Source organism: Contarinia nasturtii, unplaced genomic scaffold (genome assembly GCF_009176525.2).
Source record: "Contarinia nasturtii isolate CC-2019 unplaced genomic scaffold, AAFC_CNas_1.1 Cnas_scaffold_493, whole genome shotgun sequence".
NCBI classification, from domain to species: Eukaryota; Metazoa; Arthropoda; class Insecta; order Diptera; family Cecidomyiidae; genus Contarinia; species Contarinia nasturtii.
Genome location: NW_022197846.1, coordinates 1,177,180 through 1,190,009, shown reverse-complemented (window position 1 = coordinate 1,190,009; position 12,830 = coordinate 1,177,180). Strand labels below are relative to the sequence as shown.

Genomic DNA, 12,830 nt, shown 5'->3' with positions numbered 1-12,830 from the left:
TCTCTCATTTTTATTTGATTGAATAAAATGCATTTAATAAATAAATACGGAAATACTGTTCATCGATCAAAACATATCAATACATGTACGTATAATAAAACACGAATAAATGCGAATTTTTCTTAGTTTTACATTCTTAAAATAAAATACGATGTTTGTAGGAGAAAAAACGGTATTAATGTCTTGAAACAAATAAATAGCGATTTGATGTTGGCATTGTTTTCCATAACCACAATTTTTAGCGCGGCAAATACTTGTGCAGTTTTTTCGAATATTTCATAAATATTCCCGAAAATGATTCAAATAAACTTGTCAGAAGCACTTATTACTTAAGTACGTTAAAAGTTGAATACTTAAGCCATTTTAACGAACATTTTTGAAATGAACTATTTTTCCCAAGCGAATTGATGTGAACGCATCCATTTTCATACACACAAACAACAACGGCATCAATATTTCGAATTTCATTTCAATAGTGAAGTCAGCGTCAGAAGGTTAGCAAAACATTTTAGCAAAAACGTTTTCTTATTCTGAAAAATATTTATGTTCTACTGGATTTATTTTGTTTTTAAAACGTGGTGATAAAATAAATGTGAGTATTATTTTACAGTGAAATTCATTTAAAGTTTTTTTTAAATATTTCAACATGATGATTAGTGTAAAAAATTGACAGTAGCGAAAAGTGACGGATAAATCCCTGAAATTGTGATACAAATATTTATTTTTCCCGTAATTATAGAGTTCACGATGTCGAAAAAGACTCCTCGTAAACGCAAAATAAATGCTGTCACTGATGAGGAATTAATGCCACCTCCACAAATGCCAGTATCGAAAAAACATAAATCATCAAAACATGCATCGACTCATAATGTAAGCGGAATAAGCGACATAAGCAACATTAGTAATGGTAACACACTTCAAACACAAACGAAATGTGGACCACTATCAATTATTTTTGAAAAAGCGCAAGAAAATGAACCACTTCACAATAAGTATTTCAAAGAATTAACTAACATCTACGAAGATAAAGTGAGTTATTAATATATTAGTGCTCAAAAAAGCATAATAACATAAAAAAATTCTTCAACATCATTTTTCAGTTGGATCATGCCAATTTTATGAGATTTTTTTTGAATGGTATACGCATCTGGATGAAAATGGATGAATCAAACTCGTATGCCAATGTTGGTTTGGGATTTTTGGCAAAGTATCTGTCCTCACTGCGATGTGATGATTCCGATACCATTACGCATCCAATTCTAAAGTCTACATTTGACTTTTTGCTAAAACACATTAGCTTGATCACCAATGTACGTTTTCGAATTTGTCAATTCGTTAATTTACTGCTGGCATCAATGAGCTCGGAAGCTAATATTGATGACGACATCTTTGATGAAATTTTACGATACATGAGTGATAGAATGAAAGACAATTCACCATCCGTTCGTGTGCAAGCAGTATATGCACTGCAGCGCCTTCAAATACCAGAAAATCCAGATGATAGTGTCGTTCGTTTATATTCGTACCATTTGAGTAACGATCCATCAGTTTTAGTTCGAGAGGCTGTTCTTAAGTCGATTGGCCGTAACGCAAAAACTGTTGAAATTATACTTCAACGCTTATGGGATGTGGATGCACGTGTACGACGACGCACCTACCTACAAATGAGCAGTCATCCTGTTAAAAGTTATCAGGTTATTCAACGTTTGATGTTACTTGAACAAGGATTAAACGATCATTCAGAATCGGTTCGAAAAATCGTTCACAGTGTCTTGTTACCGCAATGGCTTCAATCATACAATCGACAATACTTACAGTTGATATCAGCATTGAAATTGGACGCAACTACAGAAGAAATTCAACGGTTTGTAAAAATCACGAAGAAGGCTTTGTTCATTTTATTCAAGTAAGTAAACCCGATTGTGCTTCTATATAATTAGAGTCTAATTATTAGACCATAACTAACATTTTCATTTTTTTTTTTTTTTGTATATTTTCTCGATAGAAACGACTCAATTGACCAATTAATTGATCAATTGCCGCTAAGTAGCAATGGTGAATTTATAATGTGTATACCATTTGAGAATTTGACAGTTGAATCGGCTGTATTTTGGTTAGCTATTGTGGAATTTATTCAGCAAACCGATACAAACCAAGATGATGAAGATCAATTACAGCATGTAATTTGTGAACTGTCAACATTTTGCGAGTATCTTTCAAAATACATAAACTATATAAGAGAAGCAGCAACTGAAGACTCTGAATCATGGAACGCTCAAGAGAATCAGTACAAGCTGCATATTCTTATTGATATTTTGATGAAATTTGATTTAGGCGATGAGATTGGACGACAAAATTTGAATTCGTTCGTTTCCAAAACACTTTCCACTCAAATACTTGGTGAAAATGTGGTACAAAAGCTAGTTCATTGTGTAGAAAATCTAATTCCTGATTCAAATGCTCGATTGCAATACTTTATTGATATTATAAGAAGCATTATTGAACCCAGCTCATCGATTGACGTGTCAGATCCAGCAATAACAACACTGATAGACAGTATCAATGATCCTGAAATTAAAGTGAACATCGGTCAAAAGAAATTGCGTATAATGGAATTGCGAGAACAAGAAAATGAATTATCAAAAGCCAAAGACTATGAAACGTTGGAAAAAGTCACTGAACACTTGGCAGCACGCAACGAAGAGTTTCTGACTATTCTTAATGAATATACATCGACCAATAATTCTGAATTAAATAACACCATTTTAACATCACTGAATTCGAAAAAAGTGTCGAAAGAATCAATTTTGCATTGTCTTGAGATCTGTTTCTTTACTGTTTGTTCAAAATGCACAATATCGTTGACACCAAATATGTTCAAATTGTACGAGGACTTTGTACAACGGCATTTGAAATCACAGCATATGGAAATTCGTGATCGAGCCCTTAAATGTGGCATTGCATTTAGCATGTTGTATCAGCCATTGGCAAAGGATGTATACGAAGAGCTATATCTACAGTTTGTGCTTCATTCTAATCCGCGTCTATGGACAACCGCTGTCAATGGTATTTGTGAAATGTTTGATAGATATGGTATGTTTGAAATAAGTCAATCTATTTTGACAAAATATTTAAAATTAAATTATTTTGTTTATAATATGGATAAATATTTACAGGGATTGAATATTTTACGTATGATACGGATAGTGAAAAGCAGGGCAGTTCGAAGCCGAAGAAAACTCGTCAGCTTTACAATGTGTCATGTGATCCAGATGATGAAGAAGAAAGCCAAGATACAGGCAAAAATGGTACGAATGTTATGTACTTGTTTGCACATTTATTCGATACTTGTGTTGATACGGAAATAAATATGGCATTAGCGACTGGATTTTGTCGGTTGATTTTGGGTGGACATTATGAAACAAGTGAGCTAATATCAAAGATTATTCTCAAGTTTTTCAATCCAAAAACGCGCACTGAAATCAACCAAATCCTCAGTGTTTTCTTTGAAACACTTATTCAACGCGGCAAGCAATCGTGTTTGGAAAAAGCTCTACTTCCAACCGTTTTCACTATATTGGATGCACCACATGAAAGTCCTTTACGTGAAATCAAAGTTGAATCAGTTATCAAATTTATCATCAACACAACGATGCCTACTTCACACAATTCCAACACAAATATTCACAATGCGATTGCAAGATCATTTTTGAAATATATGCATGATCATTTATCGAATAAGGAATTGCTTAAGATATTATCAAAAGAATTACAAACGTTGGACATCGATCCGAGTCCAGCAATGAAAGATGTACTGATAGAATTGGCTGAAAATTTATTGAAAATATCAATTAACGATAGCAAAGTTGAGGGTTACATCAAAGATTTTGTGGATGTATTATCGGGCAACGTAACAAAACAAAATCGATCAGAAATTAACTTAGATGATGTGGGATCCGATGATGAACAGTCAGTTGACGAAAACGTTGAAAGAAATCCGATTGACGATTGCGTTCAAACCGTTCCCAATCAACCAGACTCAACGAGTCAATCAGCTATAATCGGTAAGTGAACATTTTTTTATTTTAAATATCAATTTAAATATTGTTTGCAATGAATTTATTCATAAATTACCCACCAACACTACTTGTATAGATGCTAACAATTCATCAATGCAAATAATACCATCTCTGGAAAGAGATCACACAAAAGATCGCGTAGAAAATGCAGATAAATCTCAAAATAACATTTTTTCATCGGATGAAGAAAGTTTTGTAAGCAGTGCCAGTAAATCAACTACTAAAACAAGAGGAAAGCAAGTCACCTCACCATCAAAGAACACCAACAAAAGGAACTCAACTCAACGTAAAGATATGCCAGATGAGAATGAAAACTGTGAACGCGTAAGTAAATTTATTTAGAAATTGATTTAAAATGATTCAATAAAATATTTTTTTTCGCATATCATTAGGTCGTTACATCAACTCAAGAGCAATCTGATGATGAAGTTATTCCAAATACTCCCACCGCTTCTCCTGTAAGTTTTCTAGTCCAACAAAATTGAGTGCAAATATGAGATATTTTACACCAATAAATAGCACCAGTACTTTTTATTATGGTCAATAAAAACACTTTATGCACATACACATAGTTTAGTTTTTAATATAAAGTCAAAACACCCAATCAATAAATCATGTTTCATTTTTTTGCGACATAGGTCGTTCGCTCTAGAACTTTACGAAAAGAACAAAATCCAAAGAACAATGATAAGACCAAATCTGTTACCCAAAAGGTATGAAGAAATCCAACTCACTTAAATATTTAACTCTTTGTTATTAATTGAGATTCGCAATATTTATCTCATTCTTGCAAAATTCTCACCTAAAATATTATATAAAAGTATTAAAATAGTTTTGATTAATGTGTAACCATTACGTAATTAAAATCCAGCCTTTGAATATTTAATAATAATAAATTATTTTTTCAGAGCTCTACCAGAAAAAATACCACGCCAAAATCAAGTCCGGTTCCACCTCAAGAAGGTAGAAAACGTCATCGGCTTTCACATGCTCATGTGAGATTAGAACGACTAAATCTTGATACAAGTGAAAATGTGATAGTGCATCGAACTCGGAATGCGCTGGTCGCTGAATTCAAAGACAAAAATATCATGACTCGTAATCGAAAATCTTTGGACCAAATCAAGAGTCCGACCCAACGTATGGAGCACTTGAAAAAATTGACACCAAAATCCACCGGGAAGACGTCGAAGAACAATACGTTGCCATTGTCACCATCTGTAACGCCACTGCCTAAACGAAGAAGTGTCTCAGATCGATCATCACCAATACCTGTGAGTCTGAAGTTGCTTGGCGAAAATACTGCTAGTGTTGCAAGAGTAAATATTCGACAATCTAAAATTCCAACTCGAGCCGCGTCTACTTCCATATCATCATCATCATCATCATCATCATCCTCGAGCACACGGACGACAAATGGCCGAGTGAGCAATTCATCATCACAAACAAACACAAAATCTAGGCTCCCCAGACGAAAAAGCAATCGCAGCACATCTCAAATATCACTAAGGAAAAAATGATTTTGATGAATGAATGAAAGTGTTGTTTGTATACTTGTCATGAAAGTTAGAAAAATAGTAAATTTAAGCTTTGTTTTTTGTTTAAAAACAGAATCCAACTACAAATACTTCTTTTTAAAAATAGTATTCATTATTCTCATTATTTTTCAGTGTTTAATGCAATCAAGATAGATAGAGAGATAGATAAGATGAATAAAGTCATTTTTATAAGATGATTTGCTGCAATCAACTAGGAATCTTTTGTCGGGATTATTTACAATTTCTATCCATCTTGAAATAAGCTTTTCAGTTTTTCTTTTTTTAAGTAAAATTTATTAGAAGATCATTTTTTTGTAATGAAAAATACAAACAACAACCTTTATTATTTTTTATTTAGAAAACCAAATAATAGATAGGTTTAAAAAAATTACATTTTCTTGAAGTTCTTCTTTAATATTCAATGCAAATAACTCAACATATACGAATCATTCACAGGCAATAATTTATGTTTGGCCTGTTGCTATAGCAACCGATATACACAACTGAAGATATACAAACATAATAACATACTATCCTCTGTAGTACATGGACAAGCAACGCACGTATCAGAGTAATTGTAAGAAAAAACAAAATTGTAAAAAAAAAACAATTTTATTGATAACATTAAAGTATTTGAAAATAAAAATGTGGCATCATTTTGCATCAACAGAACGACTGTAAGAAATATAGATTACCTTAAAAAAGTTTATGGCCGATTATGAATTTGATCACAGTAAATATTTTATATTTAGGTCCACAAACCGATCGGATACACAATCTCCGTATGCAAAAAATTATCGTACAAATTTGACACACGATCAACGTGAACAGCTGTCCCATCGGCAAAATATTTCAAGAATTCCACGTCGTGAGTTCGAAGATCGTTATATCGCATTATTAGATGAATACTATGCGCTAAAAAAGGAAAATGCTGCGAACAATCAAAAAATTAAAAGAATGGCCACGAAACTGTTACGACTATCGGCTGAAAGTAAAAGTAGAGGTGCGACATTTCCACAACAACTTGCACCAAATGAAAATCTGGAAATACAGTAATATACACCTCTTTCTTTTTTAAACTTAATGTAAATGTGTAAAAAAAAGTATATAATTTTTATTTAATGTATAGAATTTATAGACTAGAAGCATACAATTCGCTTTTGAAGGATCGACTAAATTCCATAATAAAAAAATATGCCAATTGTGCTACAGCGAGTATAAGTACAATAAGACGACCAGCTTCGTGTTCAAACTTTTCTATGAAACGAAAAATGTTTGTGAAAATTCATTCTTATTTATTTTAAAAAGAAAAAGAAGATTTAAATGAAAAATATTTCCCCTTTTAAGCAGTATTTTAAGTGAAGACGATTTACATTTGCTAGAGATACCGGAATTGCCAACACTTATCACGAGCGATGTGAAATTGTCCACGATCAAAACGGCTTCGAATAAGTCGCAAGACCATTATAACAACAGCCAATCATCGATTATTTTTGAGAATGACATTGCATCAATTCATCAAGAATCAGGTCCAAGTGAACTAATCGAAGAAGAAAGAGGTTCAAATAATAACCTAAAGAACACCATACATAAACTGGAAATGGTAAAATTGTCTTCATAAAATAACATAACCACTTAAATTAAAGAATAATTATGCGTAGTTAACGTTTGTACTTATTTTTTCTTAGGAACTGAACGAAGCAAAAACCATCAATGACTCGCTACAACAGTTGAATACTTCACTTGAAGAAAAGCTGACACATCAATTGATGGAGAAGTGCACTGAATTGGTTGAATTACGTCGAACAATGATAGAATGTGAAATGGAACTTCATGAGCTTCGAGATCAATACATAAATTTAAAGACTAAAGCAGAATACGATTTAGATGAAGAACACAGAAAAATAGGTAAGTAATTATATTCTTCCAATTTTTTAGCTTAAAAATATCAATTTTTTTCTTTTTGTAAAGACGAATTAACACAAATTGTTCAAAATGAAATGGATCGAAACACAACCTTGTCAAAAGACTTGCAATCACTACGAAATGGTACGGGATGCATGGAGAATATCAATATCATCAAAAATGATGACAAGGTAGAGTACATTTATATGATTTTTATTGATGCAGATGTCTTGCATTGTTTTTTCTCGATACTCAAAATTAATTATGGGCTCAAACTATAGTTGGAACAATTTGTATCACAACCTTTATATGTTTACGGTAAAATTTGGTCCCATGTCAGTCATTTTCAACTGGGATAAAGACCCGCAAAAATTAAGTGTTTGAATAAAATTAGCTATGGGTGGTCAGTTGGTCACACATTGACTCCAAAGAGAGAGAGTAAAAATGGTGGGAGATTTGACGCAAACGGCCATGAAACAAACATCAATTCCATTGAGTCCCATTGGATTATGATCTCTGTATAGTCACTATACTATAGTGTTTTTCGCTGATTTTTTGTTGCCGGTTTGTCAGCAAATTGCGGAATATGGGCACCAAATTTAGCTTGTTTGTCAATTTTCACATGTCTCTTATGTCTACTCGTATGCTCCTTAAAAAGTAATCGCATAACGGTACAAGAGCAAAACTGTTTATTTTCGGTGGGCAATTATTTGTTGGCTGTTGAAAGTTTGGATTGTGACCACATTTTTCGTGAATGGTATTATTATTTATTTATTCACCGTCTGATCACAGACTGATTTTATCACAATAATTTACAATATCATTTACAATGAAACACTACCCGATCGAATACTAGCCGCCAGTCTTTTCGACTTCGGAGCAGCAGATATCGACTGTGTTCATTGTATATTACTATTCATAACACAATTTTTCTTAGTTTATTTTACCGAATATTAAATAACAAATTGTCCAATTTAACAATACTATTTCTAAAAATGTGTCTCGATGCCGATTCCAAAAATGTTTCTCTTATTAAATTGGTATTCCATTGAGTGGCGGGCATCACTGTGAAAATCTTTTATTTGACGTTGCATTTTGATTCAAATCAATGATTTTTTACGAAGAAGTGCATGCATTTTTGTTAAAATAAAATGTTGATAAGTCGGTGAATCAAAATGTACAAATATCAGAAAGATCAGATGCTTTTCGAAAATTCAAAATTGTAATTCTACACAAAAAGCAAAGAAAATAAATGACATATAAAAATGTTTTATTGGATTTCGTAAATTTTATTGGAAACTGTTAACATAATGTGCCAAAGCATTACATTTTTCTATGTTAAAATGTATTGAAAACGTAAATGCAATAGCTCATTGCCGTTTTGTTTTTTATTTCATCGAATATCAAAAAATATGTAAAATGGTATTTTTCTTACAATTTAAGACAACTGCTTAAGCGAATTGCATTTGCATAAGTTAGTTTGGATCCAACATTTTTTTAAGTATCGGAACATTATATATTATTAAATTTACTTTGATCACTTAAGGGAGAAGTACAACGATTGAATGAAAGTATAAACAAAAATGGTGTAGAAGACATCAATATTGTGGACGTATCAAATAAAAAAGAAGAACTAGAAGACCTGTTAAATGAGGCAAAATCCTCTATAATTCAGTTACAAGAGGAAATACGGTTGCATAAATTTGAAATTGACAAACTACGTCAAATAAATTTTGAGCAAGAAAAACAAATAGATTCGTTACAAAGTAATAACAAATCCAAATCAAACCTGTTGAACAACGAATTACATCCACCGTCTTTACCACTTGAGCCGATCATTATAATTCAACAACATAAAAATCAATCAAATTCTGAGGTTGATGCCAATGACAAAAAAGAAAGTTGTGCGAAAGAAGAGACAAATTCAATCGTGACTCCATCAATAAATAATCAAACATCACAATCGGACAACACTTTTATTATGTAAGTAAATTAAACATTTCAACAAAAAAGACACCAGAGATAGATAATTAGATGGTGATTTATATTGCTTTTAAAACATACAAAATTACTCTATAAAATTTTATCAAATACTATAAAATTTTACAGCACAAAAGATAAGTCGCAGAAACAGGTGAAAAAGAAGCCAAAACAATTGAATATGAGACATAATGTTCCAAAGTATGGTTCTAATTCTTACTTCAGTTATTAATTGCATCAAACAATAAAATTTAATCAATAATTATTTATATTTTACCCTAGTCCACAATATTCAACAACTGATTCAGAAATGAGGTGAGAAAAACGAACTTAACATTCATACCATAGACTATTTTAAGCTGCAGTTAGTATCTTTTTCTGCAGTTCTAAATTGAAAAATGCAGTTGTAAATTTCAATTTCTGCAGTTGTAAATTTTGTAAGATTATGGAAATTTTTGAAAAATCGTGAACAATTTTGGTTGAAATGTCCTCTATTTTCCACCTCAAAATGCTCAAAAATCATCTACTTCAAATGTAAAAAAAAAAACCATATTAAAAAAATGTCCTCGAAAAATATTAAGTCGTGTCCTCGATTTTTTTCTGTTCTGCAATTGTAAAATTTTCTTAAAATAGTCTCTGATTTATACTACTCCATCAATTCTTTACATTTAATTTTATTTTTCATTTCATATAGTTCTTTGGATTCGGAACAGCATTATCGTTTATTCCAGAACAAAAATCAGATTATTCAAAATTCTATGATGTTTATGGATTTATATCGGTCACATTCAATTTCTTTTTCTCAGCGTATGAGTTTTTTGGAAAAAATTGCATATTATAGACCATTGGCGTATATTTTACCAAGATCAAATGACATAGATAGCCAAAGTCATTTTCTAGCATGTGATTGCAATGGATTTGAATGCGATCATCAAAATGAAATGTTTTATGAAGAAATTCGCAGAGCTGTGGAAAATGCCAGATCGATTATTTTACAAGAGATTCAAAATAATCCATACGCTGAAAATGGCTGTGATAATTATTCTGAAGCCAACAAGTGTTTTAATGATTCAAGTGAATGTCGTGAATTTTTACGGGTTCAATATAATTTAAACATGTGTTTAAGACAAGAACTAGAACGAATATGTAAGATATGTAAAAAAGAGAGACAGGAGTTTATGAAACAGATTGACAGTTTGAAATCAAAGTTGCAAAACTATGAAGATGAGCATAGGGTATGTGTGAAATTTTCATTTAAAGCCAACAAAAAAGATTTCATCAATAATCTTAAAATTTATCACTTTTATATACAGCTTGAATTGGAAAAATCGGCTAGAATGCTTTTTATAGATCATGATGAAGGTTCATTTGAACTTCATGTAAATGCATTTCGTCCAACGAAAGAGGTACAACTCTTTATTAAAATTGTTTTATTATTATCACTATTATTATTATTATTTTAAATTGCATCCTTTATGTTATTTGTTTTAGGGTCGCCTGCTTCTTTCTTGCAGACATGGCGAATTGGGTTCGCTCTACGTTTCGTGGAACTTTTATGAATGCAAAATTGAGTCAAGGACCAGCATACGACCGCCACCTTATTACTCTTATGAGTCTAGTCATATATATGTCGTATCAATTAATAAGCAATTTTTAACACGCTTGCATAACGTATGTTTTTCGAAATTAAAAAATTCAAATACTCCATTTATAGTCTATAAGATTATAGATTCAATTTTTATTCAAATTAAAATCTTTTTTTATATTTTTAGGAAAAGTTGGTGGTAAATTTAATTGCATCATCATCAACTGGGTCGACGACCACAACAATTGGATCTGTAAATATTAACTTGGCTGAGGTTCTAATATTTCCGCATAACAAAATTCAATTGACCACAAAGGTCATATCAATCTCAAATGATTGCAATCATACAGACACATTTTGTGAATGTGATGTAATGAATGCAACCAAAGCGAGGCATGTGGGAAATTTAACGCTGTGGTTTCGTTTGACCTGCGAGTTAGACGTGCTCAAATCGCTGTATAATAGAAATGAATATTGGGCTAGTGAACAAAATTCAATGATGCAAGAAGAACAAAACACCTCTATCACACAACCTAAATTCAAATTGAAAAAATCGTCCAGTAAGTTAGATGTAACAAATATAAATACTGAAAACCAGCCAAAGGATGAACAAATATTGATTATTATAACAATTGTGTGTCTAAGATTCAACACAAACTATGTTATACCCAACGAAACAAAAGAACAAATTCACATCGAGTATAGCTTTCTAAATTCACGTCGACTTAAAACAGATCGAAAACCACTCTCTTCGAATCAGTTAAATTTCAATTTTACACAGAAATTTATGCACAGCGATCGCAATCAACAACGCCTAGCGAATATTTTGATAGACGCCGAACAAAGTATCAAGTTGACAGTTTTCAAAACAAAACAATTGTCCGAAACATGTTTTGAAGATGAATCTGAAAATGTCGACGTTGAAATTGGTTTTGGATTATTACATTTGGGAAAATTTATAAGCGAATGGAACGGCCCCGATGAAAATACTCCTGATATTCATATATTTGAAATACCGATTTTATCGAAGCAACCTCCCTATCATAACATCGCTTACCTGGATATTTCTATAGAGGATATAGCAACATTAAAGCATATGCAGAAAATATTATAAATGAATGAAAAAAAAATTGATTATAAATTATAATAAGTTCAAATGAGTTTGTCTAAGAATTTGTACAATTAGTTGCAACCGATTTTACTCTTATTTTAGTGTTGTTGTTTTTTTTAGAAAAAAATGTGTCCATTTGAATTTAACGGACATCGAAGGTCATTGAATGCATTCATTATAGTGACTAAGTTTGAAGTCCAAGTTTTTTTTTTTTGATGTATTAGAAAAATGAATTAAAATTATATAACAATTGAACGATATTAATGTAAAAGTGGAACTTGAAAAATAAATATTTTGAGTTTCAAATATTCAAATTATCATAGATTCGCCGTGTTTTAAATTATGTATTGACGTACTTTATTTTGACTGATGGGACTTAACGGCGAAATACGAATACGCTCCGAATTTCTTTGAGTAAAAAACATATAATGAATTTCACAAACAATACATTTGTATCGGTTGTTAGTCAACGCCGCACTCTGTCGCCATTGTGTTGTGTGTAATGTGTTGTTGTATGTAGTGTATATAACTATACACGTAAAAGCAATTTCAATCGACAGCAAAAAAGTTTTTTAGTCAACATTTTCTATTGCTAAAAAGTAAAAAGACAAAAATAAATAAACAAACTTATA

The 12,830-nt window shown here is 31.5% G+C and overlaps 2 protein-coding genes across 3 annotated transcripts; both read left to right on the top strand.

Moving 5' to 3' along the window:
- Window positions 1-473: 473 nt before the first annotated feature.
- Window positions 474-6,289, top strand: LOC116339047 (condensin complex subunit 3). Of its 2 annotated transcripts, XM_031764659.1 has the most exons (10): window positions 474-592; window positions 740-1,029; window positions 1,101-1,906; window positions 2,006-3,093; window positions 3,177-4,064; window positions 4,156-4,403; window positions 4,472-4,537; window positions 4,718-4,792; window positions 4,988-5,614; window positions 6,074-6,289. In XM_031764659.1, the coding sequence occupies exons 2-9, from the start codon at window positions 748-750 to the stop codon at window positions 5,597-5,599; spliced, it is 4,065 nt and encodes a 1,354-aa protein (XP_031620519.1). In that variant the 5' UTR covers window positions 474-592; window positions 740-747; the 3' UTR covers window positions 5,600-5,614; window positions 6,074-6,289. The 2 variants fall into 2 exon arrangements, with proteins under 2 accessions (XP_031620519.1, XP_031620518.1); XM_031764658.1 differs by having other exon boundaries at window positions 4,988-6,289.
- Window positions 6,148-12,370, top strand: LOC116339048. The gene is made up of 13 exons (XM_031764660.1): window positions 6,148-6,294; window positions 6,370-6,669; window positions 6,747-6,890; window positions 6,968-7,220; window positions 7,306-7,525; window positions 7,589-7,713; window positions 9,069-9,505; window positions 9,632-9,703; window positions 9,785-9,817; window positions 10,197-10,737; window positions 10,816-10,908; window positions 10,994-11,173; window positions 11,275-12,370. Exons 1-13 carry the CDS (start codon window positions 6,164-6,166, stop codon window positions 12,199-12,201), a joined length of 3,456 nt encoding a protein of 1,151 aa, XP_031620520.1. The 5' UTR covers window positions 6,148-6,163; the 3' UTR covers window positions 12,202-12,370.
- Window positions 12,371-12,830: the final 460 nt, after the last annotated feature.

What these genes read in the sequence shown, in the direction of transcription:
- LOC116339047 (XM_031764659.1), top strand. Translation starts at nt 748, where the DNA reads ATGTCGAAAAAGACTCCTCGTAAACGCAAAATAAATGCTGTCACTGAT. An exon ending in CTAACATCTACGAAGATAAA is followed by an intron (nt 1,030 to 1,100) that starts GTGAGTTATTAA and finishes ATCATTTTTCAG; the next exon opens with TTGGATCATGCCAATTTTAT. An exon ending in GAGTCAATCAGCTATAATCG is followed by an intron (nt 4,065 to 4,155) that starts GTAAGTGAACAT and finishes CTACTTGTATAG; the next exon opens with ATGCTAACAATTCATCAATG.
- LOC116339048 (XM_031764660.1), top strand. Translation starts at nt 6,164, where the DNA reads ATGGACAAGCAACGCACGTATCAGAGTAATTGTAAGAAAAAACAAAAT. An exon ending in TTTTCTATGAAACGAAAAAT is followed by an intron (nt 6,891 to 6,967) that starts GTTTGTGAAAAT and finishes CCTTTTAAGCAG; the next exon opens with TATTTTAAGTGAAGACGATT. An exon ending in ACTATGAAGATGAGCATAGG is followed by an intron (nt 10,738 to 10,815) that starts GTATGTGTGAAA and finishes TTTTATATACAG; the next exon opens with CTTGAATTGGAAAAATCGGC.